This window comes from Pipra filicauda, unplaced genomic scaffold (assembly GCF_003945595.2).
Source record: "Pipra filicauda isolate LSUMZ 115617 unplaced genomic scaffold, ASM394559v2 scaffold167_size3244652_pilon, whole genome shotgun sequence".
Classification (NCBI taxonomy): Eukaryota; Metazoa; Chordata; class Aves; order Passeriformes; family Pipridae; genus Pipra; species Pipra filicauda.
The window spans coordinates 1,001,116-1,023,819 of record NW_024104184.1 but is presented as its reverse complement, the minus strand read 5'-3'; the positions used below and the strand labels follow the sequence as shown (position 1 = coordinate 1,023,819).

Sequence of the window (22,704 nt, the reverse complement as noted above, 5' to 3'; positions counted from 1 at the left end):
GCAACACACTTAATTTGTGTGGCTTTATAATTGCCTGTATTTATTTGCTTTCTAAGATACAGTACTTGCTTAAAAATTCTGAGGATACACAGGTGCTTTTGTAATTTTTGTTATGTTTTAGAAAATAAGCTAGGACTGCACAACTTTGTCACTTGCAGGACCTGCAGTATTCACTGTGATTGTATAATATCACAACCTAACTTTTACTACCACATAGGTTTTTTACCTTGTCAGGAGGAACTTAAAAAGACTGATGTCTTGTTATTTAAATATACAGATAGGGCTACACAGGCTGGTATAAAAGATGGGAATACTAAAATAAGTAAACATAAGCAAATTGATTTAGTAGTTATCATAATCTATGCAAGTGCCCTTTTAAATTTTTGAAGTTTGGTTGCTATGCCGTGAACATCATTGCCCAGCACTCAAGCTTTGGTAGCTTGGCATTTGGATTTGCAGAATTTCTCTGCTTTGTTTTCCACAGAAACTAAAACACATTGTTTATTTATGGATAAACAATAAGCTTCCAGTTGAGGATATATAACCTGTGAGTGCAATGAGCAACCAGAAGGAATGTTGCTGGCAGACAACAGACAATTGTTGTATGGGTTAGGCGGTAGACATGCTTTTATGTGATTCTTTATTCTTTGCTTTTTTCGACTGTATAGATAGTACATTATACATTGCTGCTGACAACTGGCAATTTCTGACTTCCCTGTAGAATTGGATTTTGAGAAGATTTGGATGTGTGGAGTTAAACATGGCTTCCCGAAGCCTTGCCTGGTGGAAGTAAATGGGAGTTTCATAGTACGTGTCAGCAGGCCAGGACTTGACATTTATTGTTATTTTCCTACCCTTAAGAAGAAAAAGGAAGGTGTATTGGGAGATCAGAGATGGAATCATTTTGGTTGCTAAAACGGGGCAGGATGATGTAAGTTTTGACAGGCAGTTAGCAGTTTAATTTAGAGCACCTTAAGAAGTGAGGACACATTAATGTTGGCATTTTGATGTCTGTCCTTCATGAATCTTCCTCTCTTCAGGAATACTGCAAGATCCCTTGCTAGGATCTCAGAGTGTGCATCTGAGATGAGCCAAGATGAGGTGTTGCAGTCAAACCTGCGTGGACACAGACACGGGGTCCTCCATCTGAACAGTTTCACTGTGGAGGTCCTCTCCTGCTGCACCACAAGTTGGTTGCATAGGCATGGCCTCAAATAGTTGTACTAGGGAAGAGGAGCTGAGGAAGGGATCTGGGAGGCTCTAAATGCCTTGTCTTAGCCAACAGGCGAGAGGGTAACATCCAGCCATAGGCACTGTCATTTATGGCTGGTAGTGTCTTAAATGGCATCTGAGCATATTGTACATCAAGGATTATTGATTTGAAATAAAAAGCGGATTATGTTTACAATAGAAAAATGAGAACCACTACAATTTCTGAGGCTGGCACATCTGGGCATTAAGACAACAATTGGACATTAAAGCAAGCTGCAATTTGACCAAAAAAGAAAAAAAGTGAGCTTTGACATTTTTGATGGTTATTACTGTGTGATAGCCTGTTGGCTGTGAGGTGTTTGAGGGCTTGAATATTCAGTATTTCAGTCAGCATAAATTAATAGGACAAGATGAAACGTGCTTCTACAGCATGAACAAAAGTACTCGTGTTTTCTTGAGGGTTTATTTAGCTCTCCCTGAGAACATGGGCATAGTATCTGTGTTCATTTGATCTCTGTGAAAAATGGTAGAAGGCTTCATTTCTCCTCCCTTTTCATTTTCTTCAGTTGAATTTTTTATGAGTTATTGTTTATGTGGGAGGATTGATTCCTTTCAGAGAGAAGTAGAACATTCTGTCAAATTCTCCTGTTGGATGCAGATTCACATCCCTGCAACGTGGTGCTAAGGAACTTCAGAGCAATCACATTCTGGTTAGACAAAAGTAATACCACAGAGAGGGTTTCGTGAGCTTCAGTGGCACTGAAATAAAACTACAAAACCTAAAATCAGGAGGTTGCAAGTGTCACTTGCAACATGTTGGATGCCATAGATTAATTCCGTATGACCTTTAACGGGAGTGAAAATCTATTTGATTTTGAGCTCTCTTTCCCTAGACAGTACACTGAGTGCTAAAATCCTATGGATTGGCATAAAAATAGATAGAGCACAAAAAAGTGGCTGAATTTGAAAACCAGATTAGTTTAAATTAAAAATGCAAACCCCACTTCTAGCAGAGTATGACTGACCATTGAAAATATAAACAGCCAAGAGAATAGCAGTTCATCTGTTGATGTCCACCGGTCAAAACTTCAGTCAGGTGTGAGTTATGCCTTGGTTATGCCTGATTTCCCAGGATAATTGGATGTCAGTCTGCAGCTGCATTATGCAGGAGGTCACACTTGATATTTGTTATGATCTTTTTCAATTTAAAATCAGAAACTATAACATGAGCCAAATTGAAATAAATGGTGTTCGTATTTGTCTCTCCCTCCCCTCATAGGTACTACAGTGCTACCATTCTGCAGATGTCAGGAGTGGAAGATGACAGGCTTGCAATCTGGCTGGCTGCACTGACAGCATTTATAAACTTCATTTTTACTCTTGTGGGAGTCTGGCTTGTTGAAAGAATGGGTCGCCGGAAACTTACACTTGGTAGCTTAACAGGTGAGTGTTTCATTAGTGTTTAGTATCTTCCTTATAATTATTAATGAAAGGAAAATAAAATTTCAAGTGCAATTTTTTTCAAAGTAGTCCTCTTTAAAATTACAGTGTTGTTGGCATCTTCTCCCTGAAATCATTCAGCCTTTCAAGACTAGTAGTATAGTACCACAGTTAAAGGCTAATTTAAAAATGACAGCATGTTATTTTTTCAGGTGAGTTTCTTCTTCAAGCCATGTTTAACAATGTTTTTATTTAGCTTTAGCTTTTTTTTCCAATTTAAGGAATCAAGTGCTTGGAACTTCACAGCTGGTTATTTTTTAAATCTCCTATGTAATTCCTGGCTGATAAACTGGCATTCAGAACCATCTCATGAAGAAGTACCAGGGAAAGCATATTGCATAACCATTGCAGCACTTCTTAAAAAACAATGCAGTTTTTGCATAGTTACCTCAGATACAATGCAGTAAATACCTTACATACATTAGTGTTATTTTAATTCATCTCCTGTATGAGATACTAAAGGGCAGAATTCTGGATTTGTACATTTTATCCAAATATTCAAACACCGTAACTCTTGGAAGCAGGAAAATGCAGAGCAAGCACCCACCCTGTGTCTAGTATGTCCTGCCATTAACCTGCTAATTCCCTGTTTATTCCTGCATCATGGGCTCATTCTGGCTGAAGTGATCTGTGACTGATGCCTGCCTCTGGCTGAATGTCTGGAAGGTTCAGATATTTCCAAGAACATGGTTTCGAAAAGAGAAACAGTTCCTTCTCCTCTTGAAATAATGTTCAGAAGTGTTTGGCTGGGAAGGTTTAATGTCTCCATATTTTGTTCTGTTGTTGCTGTCAAGGATCCAAACTTCTAGTTAGTGCAACACAGCAGAGTGGGACCAGCAGTTCCCAGCTACCAGTTGATTTAATCTACACTCGAGTATTTGAATGTGTTTATATAGGCAGAACAATGATAACCCAGTGACATGTCTGGGTACACAGATATGTTTGGTACACAATTACTCAAATCTTTAAATTAAAACATGCAGTTTGGAGGCAGTTTGGTGTTCCAAGTTGCAATAAATGTGTATTTGCTTGGTTATAATTTTGATTTGGAGTCAAGAAACCTGAAGTGTTTTTCACAATCCAAGTTCAGAAATGAGGTCATGACAGAGGAGATTGTAAAAGCACGTTACTCACGTCTTAAAAGATATCAACAAAAATCTCAAATTGATACTTTTATCACAGTCTGCATGCAGCTCTATTAAAATACCTCTCCCCCATAAGTTCTTTGATTCCTCCAGCCAGTCTGTTTTCTTGTCTTTCTGTGAAGCAGATTTCTCCAGGCCCTGCACTGACGCTTCTGGTGCTTGAGTGCCACCTCTCCTTTGTACTCTGTTGGAACAGAGTATTTATTTATTTGTTGATTTGGCCCTAATAATCTCAAATGTCAAGCTAGCCCCTCAGAAGTTTATCTGGACTCAGCTGTAAAGCTGTTATTCCCACATGGACTTTTCATGTGATCAGAGCTCTTTGCTTTTTGGCTCTGTTTAACATATTCAAAGGCTGTACATGTGAAATGTAGATATAAATGTCTCTTACAAAGCATATTAGTCGTGGAACAGAGTAGGATATAGAAATAAGACATAGAATTAACAATGCATTAAAAGATTATTTGCTAATGATGTGTGGACACAAAGTAATTGTTTTGTAAAAATGGTCTTCCTTTTGTGGTCAGTTGCTGGTGCTCGGTCTGCAGCATCACTTGAGCCGTGCTGCATTGCTTCCTGTGGTTTTTATCATGCAGCCCCTCCTTAAGGAAAGTACAAATAATGACAATAATGAAAGCATATGTCATCTCTCTGTACCATTTAGAATTTTTTTATTCAACAGTTGAAACTTTGATTTAGGTAGTGGTGGATATGATCTGTTTTCCTTAACAAGAGTGCTGTGTAATAGAATGATAATTACTAAATCTGCTGATGGATTTGTTTTCCATGTTGAGTTTTCTCAAGAGGTAAACATATTTTTTACTGCTCTGCTTTGCATTTCCAAGGACATTAACTTTCACACTGAGTTATTACTGGCAGCTTGTCTGGTCTTTGGGGAAGCTGGGTATGCCCCAGTCTCTCATTGCACAAAATGAAAACAAAACTACTATTTTTGCCTACTGCTGCACAGCTGTGGGGTTTTGTTTTATCGATAAAGGCTAATTTATTAGATGTTTATTAGAGGAAAACCTGCAAGAATAACCAGAAGAGAGATAGTAACATTAATATTTTGATTAAAAGCCGATATACTGTAATTTCATTTTGTAAACTCATGTGCTTTTCCTGCTTTCTGAAAACTTTGAGAAAGAGCTATTTTACATTTCATTTAACGTGTCTTTATAATTTTAAAAATATTAGAAACTTTTGAAAAATTGAGCCCTTCATATAGTGTTAAGAAAATTATAGTAAACTGCTACTAAAAAAAAAATGACCTTTTTCTTTCTCTTTACTACAGTTACTGATTCATCTTAGTTTCACATTCATTTTATAACTTGTTATCATTTCTTCATCTTTCTTCTTTTTCTTTAGTTAACTTCTTTCTTCAAAGCTGTTAATTGGGAAACATGCAGGAATTTTGACAAGTGTGTTATCCATTTTATTTGTGGTTTTCTTTTTCCCCTTCAGAATTTGTCAATTTGAAAGCAGGGTGGTACTTGGGTATTGGACAATTTGTGTCTTTTTAAAAGAGAGAGGATCTAAAATATCTTCAGGATATTTCTGGGTTTTTTTCCCATCTCAGCTAACGATGTGCTATAATTGTTTGGTTTTGTTCATCATAGCACAACTTCCCACAGAATGAAAACATATGAAACTTCATTTGCCCAGGTTTACATATTGCGTACTTTTCCAAAGAAATAAGACATTTACAGAGGTTCTGGAAGTGAATGTTAGTGTATTTGGTTAACTTGAAAGACAGACAAGGCATATTTAAAATGAATATGAGTAAGATTGTAAGCCCTGTCTAAAGATATTTTCTGTCTGGTTTATGGCATTTTGAAAGTACAGTAAATCTAGTGTAACATCCAACCTGCCCAGAATACTGGTATTATTAGCGTACCTACCGGCCATAGCAGTACAAAGCCAAATATGGAATAAATTGAAATATCTTACGGTGAGTAGGTGCTTTTTCCACACACAGTTTGTGATTGAGTTTAATGTCCTAGTTGCCTCAGTTCAGGTAAATGTGTCATTCAGCCTTCTGCACTTCATGCACATTCCTTCCTGTTAGCCATAACTGCTGCACAGGCACATTCATGGATAATTATATTACACGTCTTTGTACTTAAGATATTATTTATCTCTCGGGAAAAGGTTTCCACATACTCGGTAGTTTGCCAGCTGGGAAAATCTCGCTTTTCTCTTTAAAAAAACATTCAAACCCACCCCCAAAACTGCCAATATGTCCGTTCTGTTCTCCGCCCAGCAAAAATAGTTTAAACTTCAAAATAAAGACCAGATAATGCATAATTTCTCAAAGATTACCAGACTGACATGTTGAGGGTTTTAGTGTAATGGCATTTCTAAAGGTTCACACAGATGCGTTACTGAGAAAATTATTTACATGCTTTTAACGTACAGAGCAAAGAGATGATAAGTATTTGGAATTTAATACAATGTCTTTCATTTGCCCTTAGTCATTAAGCTATATCACTGCACACTTGTAAATGTGTGCTACCTTCCTGCTGGGATGTGCTTCTGTGGTCCGTGAGTCTGGTTTTATGCAGTAAGAATAACGTTATTGCGTGATCATCACTAACTCACAAGTAATGTTATTACTCATTTTCTACTGCTATTACTAGATCAGGCCATACATGTTGTATATGACCTCTCAAATAAAATATGCCACATAAATAGTGAGTATTCAAATAGGTATACAGGGTATTTTGTACAACGTAGATCTCAATGCATCGTTGAGTAGCAGGATGTAAAGGTTTTATTAGGTCTGAGTTTGAAGCACTTGCAGTAGTATCATGAGTAGTGAGGTATGTCAGTTTTCATTAAAATGATGCAGTATATTGTGTGTGTGTGACAAATAAGGTAGGAAAACTGTGAGTTGTGTTGTAGTAATGGCCTGTTGCACAAAATACAAACCTCTTTTGTCATCTTCCTCTCCTCATTTTGCCCAGCTCTTGCACAAGGAATTTTTTGGGGGAGACAGGAGCAAACAGATGGAAAGAATTTTTCCTAGCAGATGTTATGTGTGCTCTTTGAAACAAGATCAGAAATTGATGTTGGACTTTTTGATGTTGTTTTTATTAAATGTCAAATTTCTCTCATTTCACAAAGGGAAGTAGAGTCAACAAAAAAGCTGATGCTATTTTCTTTTTTACAGAAAAGTCTGCAAGTCTGGGTGTGGGAGTGGGAAGAAGTGTGGTGATTTCAAAGTCACTGTTAAACTTTACCTTTACAGTAATGTTTTAAACACCAAAAATAATATTATCTGTTCATTCATGCAGTTGTCAATTCCACATATTACAGAAGTGTCAACTTATTAATTTAATATCTGGATATTAAACTCGATGCACTCGACTTTAACATTTAACCTAATTCAAGATGTGGATGTAGCAAAGGGTATTTTCTTAGGTTCTCATCACAACTCCTTAGCGAATGCTGTGTGCATAGTGATGGAGTGCCTTGCTTTTCCAAGCAGAGTTCAGTTCAATAGAGAATTATATCATGTGCTCTAGAGAAAAGTATCACATTGTTCTTTATCTGTATTTTTAGGTACTGCTGTAGCACTCATTATCCTAGCTTCGGGATTTTTGCTATCAGCTCAGGTCTCGCCAAGAATCACACTTAATCCACCAGATCCTTCACATCAAAACTCTACCTGCACAAAATACAGGTGAGATTTCATGATCATTCATCCAATCTTCTTGAAGATTGTTTCCATTTAATTGAGTTTTACAACTTAGTGGAGTAATAGACAGTTATTCACAAAGCCTGGCACAAGGAACTAAACTAAATAGCTAAAGGTTAAATCCTAACTTCCCTCTGTAGAGAAGATTAGACCCTGATTAAATTCTCTGAATAATCCTTTGGAGTTTCTTGGACTAAATAAGATGGTTAAGTGGCAAATTCCACATTTACCTCCTCTGATATATCACACTTGCAACAAGTCATAGTGTACACAAAGTCAGGAATATTTCACAAGGAATTTGTAAAAATACTTGCTGTTATTCATCTGCTTGTACATTTGTCATGCATAAAAGCTGTAAACTCTTCAAGAATGTGTGTTTCTTGCCTGTGGTTTTCCTGAGCAGAAAAAAAAAAATCTTCAGTTAATTACATACCAATTAATAATTAAAATAAATGTGATGCTTTTGACCTATTTTTCTATAGTAGGTAGAAGATGCACTTCCATATGCAATCATAGTTTCAAGTAACATTACTTCTGGGGATTTAGGAATGTGTAATATTCTGTATTTTGTGAGTTTTATTCACATGTGAGTGCTCTTTTGTTCAGTTAGCTGGCAGACTAGAAGTTTCCCTATTCAGAGAAGACTAGTTCAATGGCTGAAGAAATTCTTACTTATGTTCAAAATCTGTTTTACAAGTGTTTGTAATAGAAATAAATGCCAAGAAAGGAGAGCCACACTTCTAGTTTCCTAGCAGTATTGGCTGGTTCATGGCTTTTCTTATGCTAGAGCAATGTCTTAGATGAAAGATTCTAAGGATCTGGGGAGGGGGTGGAAGGTATTCATTGAGTATAAATAGATACTAATAACTGCAACATGAGATACTACCAGATATAAGGATTTCTACATGCAAAAACCTGTATTTTTACTTGGTTTTTACTATGGAGCTATACAGCAGTATTTTGCAATTTTTGAGATGGGCATGTCTACAAATGGTGAGTAGTCTGGTTAAAAGATGTAAAGGAGGAAGAGCTACCAAATGCTCTCCTTTTGCAATAATATTTCCTTAAAAGAAGAATGTGAGAAGGATTTGCCTAGGACTTCAGTTAACTGTGTGGAAGGGAAATTTTTAAAATTGTTTTAGTCATGAGAAAGTAGCTGGTATTTTCACCGTTCCACTTGGGTTAGAAGTTCAGCATAACATGCATGGTCTTGGAAGGAAGAGATGGAGTCTGCAAACCAAAGGAAAGCTAAAGGCTGGGTTTTATGCCGTGTGGCTCACCTCTCCCTCCTTTTTGGCCCTGGACGTATTCCCTATGGCAATTATGGAGTTGAATCAAAGAGATTCTCAAACCAGAGGATTTGGAAGTAAAAGTCTACTCTGAATAATGCCAGTGTTCCATATTTTCTTTGCTACTCCAAGAACAATACTGTATAGATAGCCTCCACCTAGGGCAGCAAGTGTTACTGCAGAGATAGTTACAAACAGGATATCCAGTCAAAGGAGGTAACAATGGCAGTGGTCTCTTGCTGTTTAACCTATATTTTAGCTTGCACCACTGTAACTGTTGGTATCTCAGATTGCTTAGCATTGTCTCTTGCAAGCCTTCAAGAGGTCTCAGAAAGTTTGGGAAAAGCAAAAGGCAGCAGGACTTCAGAAGATGGACAAGTAATGCCATCTCACTGTAACTGCTTTTGAATATGTGTGCCTACACAAATGCAGCTCACAGTCTTCTTCATCTAATGGTGACACAGTGCTTCTGTGAGGTGAGCTATCCTTAGAGTATAAACCTATTTGCAGCCTGGGTATTTCAGAGTGTGGAGGTGTTTCCTAAATATAATTTGCATTTGTCTTTGCCAAAATGTATTTATAAGTTATGGAAACTTCAGTTATTTTGCTGACAGAAGTTTCACTGACACTGTTCAGAGTAAAAATGCTTTTTATGTTTGCAAATCCGTTGTGTTTGAGTAAATGGGGGTGTCCATTAAGAAACCCTTGGAGCTACTACAAACAGTATGTTTGCTTGTTGTTCCTTCAGATCCATATTCCTCTGCACAGATTAATTCCTGCTGCTAGAATAACAATGAAGGTAGAACAGACTAGCAAATAAAGAGCATAGTCATTCTCCTAATTCAAAAAAGCACCTAGGGCTTGAACACTGTGTTCTGAAAGAGCTGTGCCATGCAAACAGAGTAACAAGATACTTGTACCTGTTTACAGAAAACAAACCAGTAACATATGCTGTGAATATCAAACCAAATATTTTCATTTAGTGTAGGGATGTAAAATATCATAGTCAAACAGACAAAAAATAATCCATAAATCTGTGAAACAAAATTTGAATCACAGAAATAATGCTAATTCAGCAGGACACTCTGAACACTGAAATCTGTTTTTGCCTTCTCACAGGTGGAAGTGGGTGTGTGTCTCACTGAGGAGGGGCAAAGTGAATGCTCTCTCTGTGCCATCCTTAAATCAAACTTCATTTTCACACTCAGCTGTGTAAGGTTGTGTAGATAATTTGCAGTGTGGTCACCTGCTTTATTTGATCTTAATCTCCTCAGCAACCATGATCTGTTACATATCATCAAGGCCACAGAGAAGCTCAGAGGTAAATTTAAGAATGCAAACCAACGCCATCCCAAAATTTATCACCTTAGAAATGAAAAGATGAACTTTTAGGAATAGGAATAGCTATTCCTATTCTGACTACCAAAACTCTATGAACATGTTCCTGTTTTTACTGGGAACTTGCCTGGTTCTGGAAGGGGGTTGAGGTTGGGACATTAGGACATTAGTTACCCTCCTACCTTTTCCCAGTCTTTAAAGAATCAGTGGTGTGACTGTTTGGGAAATTGAGCCATTTCTGTAAAATGACTGTTGTCCTGCTGCCTTATATTCTTAGTCCTTTTGTCTCCTTTTATTCATGTGTCCATCTCTCTCACTGCACTTCTTGACACTTGGTCAGCTCTAGAAGGCATAATGTGAACTTGCTCTGCTTAAGCAAAATTTTTCTTCTCAGTTATTATATGAAAATGGTAAATATTGTGTTAAGCTTAGGTTAACACTCATATCTTAAGGAAATAATACCTGTGCACAAGAAGTTTCTCAGGATCCTTCCTGAACAGATTGTCTTCAGGCTGATTAGAATAATACGGGCGGTGCCAGCTGTGCTGGGCACACAAGGACTCTGCTGTTCATCTTTGAATTAGTCACCCTCACGTGGTTAATGTTCCTAAGCTCGTTGTACAAATACACACCACCGAGATGGAGGCACCAATATTTAGTACTCTAACACAGCCATTTTATAAGATAGCTAATGAACAGAAATATGTATTTTCTTTATGAATGTAGCAAAAGTATATAATTGTGATCAGTCCTGAAAAACTCAGCTAACCTAGTAACTGAAGCTGGTTTTATTGTATTTAATAGCCTTAGGATACATATAGTAAGTGTATTAGCTATTGTGCTTTATTTTATTGACATAACTCATTGACAGTGTGATTTGTCAGCAAACTAAGTGTTGGTACTCTGCATAATGTCACTGTATCATGGAACCAGTATCTTTTAAATTGTGATTCTCGTTTTCTGTTTCTAATACCAAAATACTTGAGCTACTGGTCTTTCTGACAACTGAGAATTGCAATAATAAATATAGTAATGTGGTTTGGCTATTAAGGTAAAAAATTATGAATATGTGAAGAGATAAAAATGTTTGAGAATACTTTTGCCAGCTCTTATGAAGTGTAATTAAAATTCTGATAGTTTGTGTTGTAGAACTCCGAAGTGACCTCAACATGGTCTTGGAATATATTAAGTAAATAATATAAGGTTATATTGCTTGGTAATCATTTTCTTTTTGCTGGCATGTTGCTCCTATCAATCAAAACTTTTAATTTAATTTTAAATTATAAAGAATAGGAAGGAGTATGTCAGTCCATGTAGTAAGCATCTTTAACGGGAGTGAGGAAAAAGTCCTCTCTTCAATTTAAACACAAAGATCTAAAAAGTGACTTACCTGAACTATAATATCTATGAGTGCAATGCCATCCCTGTAACTTGTTAACATTTCCACATACTTTGACTCAAACTCTGCACTTAGGAGGAAATAAGGCATTGTTATTCATATAGTAACCTACTAACACTTCACATCTCTGCCAATACTTGTAAGACTTTGCTGTTTAACAAAAACTGAAACAATGCTTAGGGAATTTTTTTCTAGTTTTCCAAAGTGATGGTGTTACACCTTACATGGTCTGCAGGTTTTAGTCACACAAGGGTGATTTTAATCAAGTTTGAACAAGGCTTCTGTCTGATCTACCTGGAAGCTGCTAGTATAGTATCTTTGTGTAGGGTCTCTTTGGAAGAGTAGTTTTAAAAACAAAATATGCTACAGAGACTGCCATTACATCCAAAATAAAGGTACATATAAGTCAGATGTATTTGTTCCTTATTGTCTGTGTTGCTCTGTTCCAGGAATAAATCAGGAAGCTCTTATGCTAGGGGCTATATAAGTTCAGAAAAAAATATCATCAAAGACAAGAAACAACTGATTCCTGTGAGCAAGTAGATCAGGACACTTTTCGTGAGGTGTCAGTATTCCAACACAGTATACCAAGGTGTTATAGCAGTAGTGGTGTAGCCATGAGGACCTAAGGACTAGGCAAGGTTTGTAAAGAATGATTTCCTTTATGGGACTGTGATAGGTGGGAAGAATAGGTGAGCCTTTGGGGTCCTCACCAGATCTAAAGCAGAAGTAGCAAACACCAAGAGGCCAAAAACAGTTACTCTGAGATTATATAAATTATGTGGCATAGTTGAGGCATGTGAGCCTTTGTGAAGAAGGTTTAAGGAACATTGGAAGAAAGCTAATGTGTTTTTGTGTGGCTGGTGTATCAGGAAGGATAAGGATTCAGTACTGGTCTGGAACTTTAGGGAGGACACCAAGGAATAGTCTCAGTGGACTAGATGGAGTAGGAGCCTGATTTGAAGATGAGAAAAGCTTAATCATACTTGAACATAACTGTGATTTAGATCTGTTGGAGTATCTGTGTGGTAAATTACAGAACTGCAGCCAGCATACGAGTACTGTGATTATAAATTATAGCTTTTCCTTATGGACATCACTGAGTGGATACATGTGTGGTATCACGTGTGGATATACACCCAACAGAGTGCTGGTAGACCTTACTGTCATTTGATCTCCTGTAATAGCAGGAAAGTGCTCTTGAAGTCGAAGTGGGTTTTTCTCATTCTTGGTTAAATACTGTATTTCCTGTGTCCCAGATATGACAGCTGGAAGTGGTATCAGGCAGTTAGCGCACATTTTCACTTCTTAAAGCATCCCCTATGTTCTCGTCCAGTTATATTTAATCTAAATCTACTGCTTCACTTTTGGAAACAACACAGGAATCATCAGAACTGTAAAGAGGGGCTTGATTTTGTGCCTGAGGTGGGGTGAAACGTGCAAGCAGCACAAGATGTCAACACAAGCATCAGGCAGTTTTCAACACGGTTCTAATACCTAACTGAAATGAGCTTGTGTATAAAAATGAAGTAAGCTATTTACCAAAAAACCCTAAGTTTCCTAGTTTTGTAGGCGGCTGAAGGCATCAATATCCTGACATGTGAACAGAGCTGATACTGCAGTATCTGTCCAAAAGTCCCTATATTTTTTTTGTTGAATTTAATACCTTGGCTGTTTGGATTCATCAGTTGCCCCTTACTGTGTCTGATTGAGTAGACATGTCCTGACCAGTGATACTCAGCTCATGTATCATGGGCATTTTCTTTCATTTGGAGCTGGAGGAAGAGACATTGTCTGGTTTTAAACAGGAGAATACAAGCGCGGAAGCAAGGAAGTTTGTTGTTGTTTTATAAGGAGCTGGAAAGCAACCACATTGCATGCTAAGGGAGGCAGAAGACTATGTGCATAACCAATCTTGAGAGCAAAGATTAAATCTGAGGGCATGCTAGGTAGAATGAAAGATCCACCTGGCCTAGGATCATGCTTCCACTGTGGAAAACAGCAAGCTGGAAAGAGTAGAAAGCAGGGGACAGTCAAAGTGACATTCCTTCCAGCCTGCAGTGATTTTCTGCTTATGTTCTCTCTGGGAGGGATTTGCTAATCCTCCGTAGATACTGCAAGATCCTGCCATCCCTACATTGAGCCTTTCCTGAAATGGTTTTTATTGTTCCTGCAGTTCTGTGAGTAAAACCTTATTCAGGAATATGAATATTTGCATCGTACAGAGCAGGAGCAGTGTGTTCAGCAAGCCCATGACACTGGAATTTACTCTCTGGAGAAGACAGGACATGAACAAAATGCCCTGCATAAGTATCTCAAGTTGGAAGGGACCCTTAAGGATCATCAGGTCCAACTTATATGTTGTGGATGTATCAGATTTTCACATATAAATCCTTCTTCACATACTTGGGCTGCTTGTGCAGCATGTGCTCAGTGTGAATGATGAATCCAAAAGAAGTGGAAAGAGTCTGTCCCAGAAAACGTCTGTATTTGGGGACATTTTGATACTCTTGAGTGGCTGTTCATGCTACTCACATAGTAGAATATTATGCAGTCAGGTGTTACATTCTGTCAAAGAGCTACACAGTCCACAATATATTATCAGGTTTGGTTTGCATTTCTGTAACCGGACAATAGGAACATACTGATACATTTCGTATTGGATAACAGAACATAGAAGGCGAAGTTGAAAGTTCTTTAAAATGTGGCAAAAATTAAAATCAATTAAATGTTTTGAAATGAATAATTCAGAAATTGAGATTCATCTTGAAAAAGACAAAATAGTGTGACAACAAAAGAAATGGCACTTGCAGAGAAAGGGCAGTGGACAGAGGTCTTTTTAGTGCTGAATCACTCAACAAAAAGTGGCAAAGTACAACTTGCAGCTCACATTATGAGACTACTGAGAATTGTAGGAAAGTCATTACTTAAAAGGTTACTTTGCAAATTTAAAGCACAAAATGTAATGACAAACCAAACATAAGCAGTGGGGAAAAAGAAGTTGTGAACCTTTTATTGTCATCTGGAGGGTCACTTTGGCAGGTCAGAGATTTTATTCAGTATTTTTAGAGACTGTACTGGAGGCTCATAAACTACACTGTTAGGAAGAAAGAAAATAGTAATTTTGGTATCAAGAAAAATGTGCACATCTAGTCAATTAATGATTCATCCCCACACTGTAAGATCTCTGTGAAAGAGGATGGTGCTGTGAACTTTGTGATCAACCTGTAACCTAAGGAACAGTTAATCAGGCAGGCTGCTCTGGAGCAGAGTATTTTGAAAGCTGCTGATGCTCAGGCTGGCAAGAAATTGCTATTGAGGTACCTCAAAGTTAATGCTGTCTGCCTTTCTAGATGTCAGTTATTCCTGTTTGGTCAGATAAAGAGAATATGTTGACTGTGTTGGCAGAATCAGAGGGAGGAATGGCAGATTTGGGGATATATATTCTAATAGTCCATCAGCTTCTCAGTAAACATGCTGTGACGATGAAGCAGGAACCCAGAAATCCCATTTCATGGCAGTTCCCCATAAACTGAAAGGTCAAGCTGCTGAGACTTTTGTTCTGTTGAGTTCATGCCACACTGATATGCAAAGAAGCTGGGTGTCTTTGAACTTCTGGAGCCTCACATTCCTGGTTGTTGTTATTCTGCTACACAGACTGAAGCATCTGAAGTCTAGACACTTGCCTTCATGTTGGGTTGCCTAGGAGCCCAGCTGGTAAGCAGGGAGGGAAACAAGGACGTTATAAAACCTTTCTGCTGTAATGCTGCCTGGTTTCATCAAAATCAAATAATCTCTCTCAGGTAATTCAATATTGAATTGTCAGTCTGGTAGAGAACCATCCTGCCTGGGAATTTTCAACTGGCTCTTCACAGGTGAACCTGTTTTCAAGACACTGGCTCATAAACTTAGCACAAATATAAATATTTCATGATAAAGTAAAGGAAACATATCTCCCATTTATAATTGGATGCAAATTTCCTTTCCAATCTAGACATCCTGGAGTATTCTTGTATAGAGCTTTCGAGACCATAACTGATCTGTGGTGTAGATTTGAAGAATTATCAGTATTTTTGTAGATTTATCCTCTGACATATATTTGGATATATATGGGTAGGGTCGATAAGAAGGTACATTTGAGGACAGAAAGGAGCTCTGTAGTAAGTTTTATGTTGTGCATTTCTTTTCCTGATATATTCTATGTCCTATATTATTTACATTACTATGAGAAGGTATGTCAGAATATGTGCTCAATTTCAAATTGGTTAAATAGTTTTGTTTAGCAAACAGCAATGGGGCTGGCGTGAATAAGGACATAAGCCTGAAACTACCATATATTTTATTTCTAGAATAAACAACCTCAGCACAAGATGTCTTTGGTTGTTTTTTTATTGCTTCTTTGAAAAAAAGTCTTCTTTGCTTATTTCATGCTGTGTCTTCTGTGATCATTAGACTTTATTAACTGACACAGATTTCCTTACTGTGTTATGAAACAGTTGTAATGTGTATATTTTGGGATTTGGGAGGAAAAAACATTGGTCTTCATCTTATCAAAGACAACATAAAATTTTGTGTCAGTGATAAAACAGTGCACAGAAGAATGTTAAATGTTTTGAACAGCCTACCCTAAGTCTGCTGGGAGTTAGATTTGAAAGGGCTTTAAGTTTTGTATATTGAATTTCTGTGTTTCCTTGACATAAATTGGTCTTGTCTCTAAAACCTAAAGTCAAAGCCTGATTGTATGAACTCATTGTATAGTTAATGATGAGAAATCCTAAAGTAAAGGCTTCTAAATAGTTATTTAACTGTTCAATCTGAAAGACAAGCTTTGGAAAAGCTGTAGAAAATAATAATTTTAAATTATTGAAATTCTTATGAGAAACTGTAACCTCTGACATTTGGCATGACATGAAATCCAGCATCCCTTATTATGTCGAATGCCAAAAGGAAGACCAGTTAGATTTTTTGATGTTAAAGGTCCTTTCTAACCTAAATTATTCTATGATATCAAATAAAACTGGAGGATCAGCTGAAGTAACAGCCATATAGACACTGGAATCAATAATCAAATCTCTTCATTTTTTTTCTGGATGGGAGGGAGAAATAAATATCTTCTGCTTCCTACTTGTCTGATTACTGATGCCTAGCGCCAAATGAGGTTACGTTGCATTATCCATAGAGTGAGCCCAGCAGGACAGAACAGACAGAGCACAGCTCAGCTCTGTGCTTCATCTCTGCATTGATTCTGTTGAGGACGCTGAGGAAAATGCTGAGGTATCCAGTCCCCATCCTGTCCTCTGCTGGCAGCACCATAAAGATGACAATCATCGCTGTGTCTCATTGTCAGTCTCTGCATTCCTGTGTCTTGCTGATGTTCTGGCTGGTTTCTGGTATTTGGCTGCTTAATGTAAAACCTAAAAAGAATAAATCTAGAGAAACCTTGAATCCTGAAATATTCTGAAGAGAGTTGTTGCCTAAAGGCCACTTTAATCTGTTAAATTCTGCACATGGCGTTCACACTGAATATAATTTGCATACAGTTGACTTAAAAATCCACTTCTTCACTTGATAGCATGTAGTATTTGGAAACAACTGCTTTCTATGGAAAAAACTGGCTTTCTATGCCAGGGCACCATGCTGGATGTGCTGGCACCCTGCTTTTTGTAAATTCAGGTTGTTAACAGGTACTTTGATAACATCATTTGAGTAGATGATATTCTACATTTGAAAATCATATATCAAGATCCTGTTTGATATCATGAGATTCTTATCACTATGTGAAAATATTAGTTTTATACATTTTTTTTTAGTATTGTTATTGCATACTTGAATACATTTGTGATTTATAAAAATGTTTTTATTCGCCTGCTGTCTTCTGTTCCTGTCAACTCTTGGTTACTGCCCATTGCTGTACTAATACCGATGTAACAAAAGTCTCACTAAGTCTTGCTACTGTAATATGGGTATTGTCCTTCCCTTTGAAAATTGATAATTGCAAAAGTACAATTTTCTCATTTATCTTTGCAAGAGAAGAAATGTTTACTACGGTTAGATAATATGATTGGCTTTTATCTGAAAGTTTTGTTTCATCTCCATTGTAAAAATATTTTCTGCAGTTAGTATCTCAGTTAAGAGCTGATATAATGCAACTTTCCTAATTAAAAAAAAAAAGCTGTTCAAACTTGAATTTGACGTGTCAATCAAGCAAGAGGAAGGTATATTTAAAATAGATATATATTCTAAATGTAGACAACATGGAAATTCTGCTGTAATTTCATAATTTAGAAAGAACACAATAGCAAAGAGCACAAGTTTCTGAAACTTGGAGAAGTAGGAAAATAGAAACGAATACGCTTTTTTAACATAGTCCCAGCCCTCTCTTTTTGCCACCTACCATATGAATTGACCTTCTTGTAATTCTTTTAGAAACATCATAGTAAGAAGAATTTGAATGACTAGATTTTAAGCATGTACTTTCAGACTTTTTAAATCCATATAATCTGCTTTACTGTTTTAGTTTCTTGAGACTTTGTTATGCAGTTACTTTTACTTTATCTCATAATGGTATAGTAGATTAGGCAGATTATTTCTTCATTCACAAAGTCATTGTTGTGATAAAGATACACACTCCGAAAAGATTATTTCCTTGATTTTGTTATTACAGGAGTATATGTTGAAGCTATTTTGGTCACTGTAATTATACATTTCCAGATGTTACATTTAAATTTTAATTTTCAGATTTCTACACTTATCCTATGTTTTACAGTTGCTCATTCTCCTATTTTTTAACTCCTAAAGTTCTGCTTTAGAATATATCAGGGGCTTTACAGATGAAAATGTGTGTCTGAATCTGAGATGGCTTCCAAGGAAGATAAATGCCTGCATAGTTTAATCACAGGAGCAATGAGTGAGTGTTTGCAAGACCTGGTGAAACTTGTGCTAGAAACTTTCAGATAACTTGCACTGCGTGGAGAGCTTTGGAATGCTGTTGTAGCTCACACACCTACATCCCACTCAGTTTGATCTCAGGGACAGGTTTCAGACTGACACCTAAGGGAAATATCTGTGGAGCCCTTGGTGTCCAGGCTCCCAGTAGAGGCAATGGAGATGTGGTCAGTGCAACCAGTGGTATCTAGAGAACAGTTTTGCTTCTGGTCACTTGAACAGTTTACAAGACTGCATTGAGGAAACTTTGCCTAAACGTTGGCATCTCATGCTTTTGGAGACTCCCAAGGAAATCAGAGACATCTGCACAGAGCTGGCAAGTACAATGCACAGAAATTATCTGCAAGAGCACTGTACACTCTGCAGTGACAAGTAAAGGGCAGTTGGGATATTTTTGGGCACCAGATGCCTGTATGTGAATTGGCTCCATTGACATATTGACTCCTTCCACCAAATGTTACGGGAACTCGGGTGCTGAGTTTCCACATGGACACACATGGTATTGTGATCTCGGACTGACTCTCATATCTGTACATGCCCAAATTCTAGTTTGATTTTTAGGTATCATGTATGATAGGACAAGGGGGAATGGCTTCAAATTGAAGCAACTCAGGTTTAGATTAGACATTAGGAAGACATTCATTACTGTGAGGGTGGTGAGTCCCTGGAGCAGGTTGCCCAGAGAAGTTGTGGATGCCCCATCTCTGGAAGTGTTCAAGACCAGGCTGGATAGGACTCTGAACAACGTGGTCTAGTGGCAGTGGGGTTGAACTAGATGATCTTTAAGGTCACTTCCAACACAACCATTCTATGATGATTCTTCCTCTGCATGCCCAATCTGTCTTTTTTTAATTAAAGTTCATTCTGTGAGTGAATTATCCTAGACCCTCGTCAGAGACGAGGGACATTTGCAACTGGACCACCAAATGTGTCACAGAAGAAGGTGAAAGCAATATGTGATGGTTTTTTGAGAAGTTCTGTTGTCTTGTCTTCAACACTGACAACTGAACTACCTGCATTACAAGACTGACTAGGAGATGCTGTTGTTTTTGACATGTGCAAATGAACGAAGTGTTGTTTAAGTATTTATTTCTTTCTCTTTCAGTTATTGTAATGGATGTATGTTAGATCCAGACTGTGGTCTCTGCTACAAATTGAATAAATCAAGCGTTGTTGAGTCCTCATGCATTCCTGTTGATAAAGATTCTACAATGAAAGCAGCTTGGGGCAGGTATGTCACTTTTCAAGATTTTTTGGTCTTGTGCTCTACAGAGAGTGCATTTTATGCTATTGATAACAACTTTGCTTTTACATAAAAAGTTACTCTTAGGATGTTCTGAAAGAAAAAAATAGTTTGGCATTGTCAAAAATGGGTGATTACTTTCTAACTGTTCTAAATAAAAGCCTTGACCCTGATGTGTGCAGCCAGGTTGGTGTAGTCTGTCACTTAGGAATTATGGCAAAAGTACACTAACAATTAGGTAAATTACCTTTCCTTAATGTTTTCATTCCTTTGAGGTAGCATATTCACTAGTTACATACTTCAAGCTCTCTGAATTAATCTTCTTTTTAAATGCTTTAATTAAACCACACTTTTAATCTTGGCCTACTATAGAAACCAATCAGCTCAGCTGAATAAACTAAAATGATCAAAATCTGAAAAGTTCAAATTGTCAGAAGCATGGGTTTTGGCCACAGATTTCTGTGGTTTTGTGTTTAAAAGCATTGTCATGCCATATGTTACACTTGGACTGTAAAAACATGGGCATTCATAGGTAAGTCAAAATGCAACTGCAAAATACATCACACCTCTTTCTTAAGCAGCACAAAGATTCCCTGTGAAGTCACAGCAATCTTCAAGTTTTCTGAAGTACTGACTATTCTTAAGGAATGGCTTTATGAGTTGGAACACTGTCTTGTAAAGGCTTTATGAATACTTTAATAATGATTAGGGCTTGGATTAGAGTTTAGAATGGTTCAGAGCCACAAAGGAATTAGGTAATTACTTCTGATAAAACTACCTCCCCATAACTCATTTCAGCCACCCACACATCATGAACATACTTGGGAAATAGGCAAAGGTTTGTCTGGTGGTTTGGGTTTTGGTTTTTTAAAAATTTTTTTAACTTTCATATGTATTTCTCAGGAGTTAAAACTAAGTGCCTTAGTGGCAGTGAGTCATATTGGACAAAGGTGAAAGGTATGAAAATACCTACTAATTGTAGAATCATTAATTTAAAATTACTCTAAAATTGCCCTCCTTTTGATTTCAGTACCATTAAAATCTTATGCCTATTAATTCATTCCAGATGCAGAAAAGAGAAGCTTACATTTTTTGTCATCCGAATTTAAAAGTACTGTGATCATTTTGGGGCTATTACAGTTAATAAAAATGAATACTACAAAATGTCATCCAACTTATTTGTTCTGTGACTAATTTCAAGGGTGCATTATGCAATGTACCTTGCATACTGCCTGATATCCAAATATATTCTGCAGCACTTAGACTCTCATATTTGTAAGGTAACAGATGTCTTTTTGTATTCCAAGTAAACATTAATTTCCTATATACTGTAGTTTGAAGTAACGTGTTTGTAATTGGCCAAGTCATACTAGCACGCAGGAAGACATACATGGAAACAAAAACTTGTTATAAATAGTTGATAGATAAAATCAAACTTTATTTAATTAGGCATTGTTACTGCATAACATAGAAAATGTGGGGATCAGCAGTCCTTTCATATTCATGATTCACTCTCACATAGCACTCTTTGCTAGACAGCCTATTGAGGTAAACTGGATAAGTAAGAAGAAATATTTCCTTTCCATATTGCAAAATGCAATATTTCCATTTTGTGCAAGAATTTTGTAGCATGAGGACACTGCTTAAAATCTTGCAAGAGAAAAGGAAACTATTTTAAACTTGTTATATTGGTTGTCACTGGAGGGAAAGTCCTGCCTTAAGATAGAAAACCAATAAAATATCCACATTTCTTTTTTCAAATAGTCATCCCCATTTCTAGTTCTTATTTAATTAATTTCTATCTCAGATGGCTCCTTCTGCGCTTTCCAAGCCCTGTGAAAGACAGAAGCATTTTGCCTCCTCAACTCCTTCTCCTCCTCATCCTCACAGACACATGTATTTCTGCATACTAGCCCAGAAGGAATCACCATAGGTTTTGATTTCCAAGGGTTCACATTCACAAACCACCCCACAGCTCCATTTCCTCAAATCCTGAGTCTGCTTTAAAGAAAAATCAGTCAAACAGAGCCATAGGATTTCCCTGCCAAGGAAGGAGGGAAAACAGCATAGTTACATCCCCACTTGTGTCTCAGAGCAGCTGGAGTCACCTGGATTTCTCTGGCAGCATAGGGAGAACAAGTGCCTGAGAGAAACTAACAGCACTGGTGAAGGAAATGGCAGCCCTTCCTTTCACAAAGTTACTTTGTCACAAACTAGACATACAGGGGCAGTTATTTTAAAAGTACATGGCATTTTTATGATCAGAAAGTGGTTTGATAACTTGAAAGATGATTTTGTGACCTGTGGACAGCTGATAACCATAACTATTACATGCAACCTCTTTGTAAGTCCTGTGTGTTCTGATGGCTTCAGGCCATTCAGTAATAGATGGATGGGTTTAAATGGCTTAAAACCTCCAGAGTTATGCTGGTCTCTTATGGCAAATTTATTTTGCCATTAATGATGCTCAGGAGAGAAGAAAGACCTGAGCAATTTGTTGGACCTCAGATGTCTGAGCATTGTCAGAAGCAGCAGCTCTCACTATGCTGCCTGATGTGGGAATTCAGAGAAACAGCTTCTCCTGGACTCGGGCTGACAGTGCTGTGCAGGGCATTTCTGCTGCTGTGATCACATTTTGTTTATGATTTTCCTGCTGGAAGGCTGGGAGCTGTAGCCATGGAGAGATGCCTGCAGTCGCACCATACGATGTGTGTGCACCCACACAGCTCTGCAGCTGTCTGAACCTTGACTGTCCTGACACTCAGGGGCTTATCTATTCCTGATATGTAACCTATGAGCAAGGTGAGTGGTGCTTAGAGGCACCAACAAACAGAGAAGACCTTGTTATATATTTTTAAAACTCTCTGCAGCCATGCAAGCTTACATAGAAAGTTCCTGTTTATAAATTTATAGCTTTGCACTGTTTTTCACAG

General features: G+C 37.4%; 1 protein-coding gene across 1 annotated transcript in view; it reads left to right on the top strand.

The window, feature by feature from the left end:
* The window catches only part of SLC2A13 (solute carrier family 2 member 13), a 151,796-nt gene that overhangs the window by 103,023 nt on the left and 26,069 nt on the right, over window positions 1-22,704 (top strand). Inside the window, exons 5-7 of the mRNA XM_027731994.2 lie at window positions 2,492-2,655; window positions 7,422-7,542; window positions 19,634-19,759. Coding sequence (XP_027587795.1) covers window positions 2,492-2,655; window positions 7,422-7,542; window positions 19,634-19,759 — 411 coding nt within the window. The remainder of the gene's footprint in view (window positions 1-2,491; window positions 2,656-7,421; window positions 7,543-19,633; window positions 19,760-22,704) is intronic.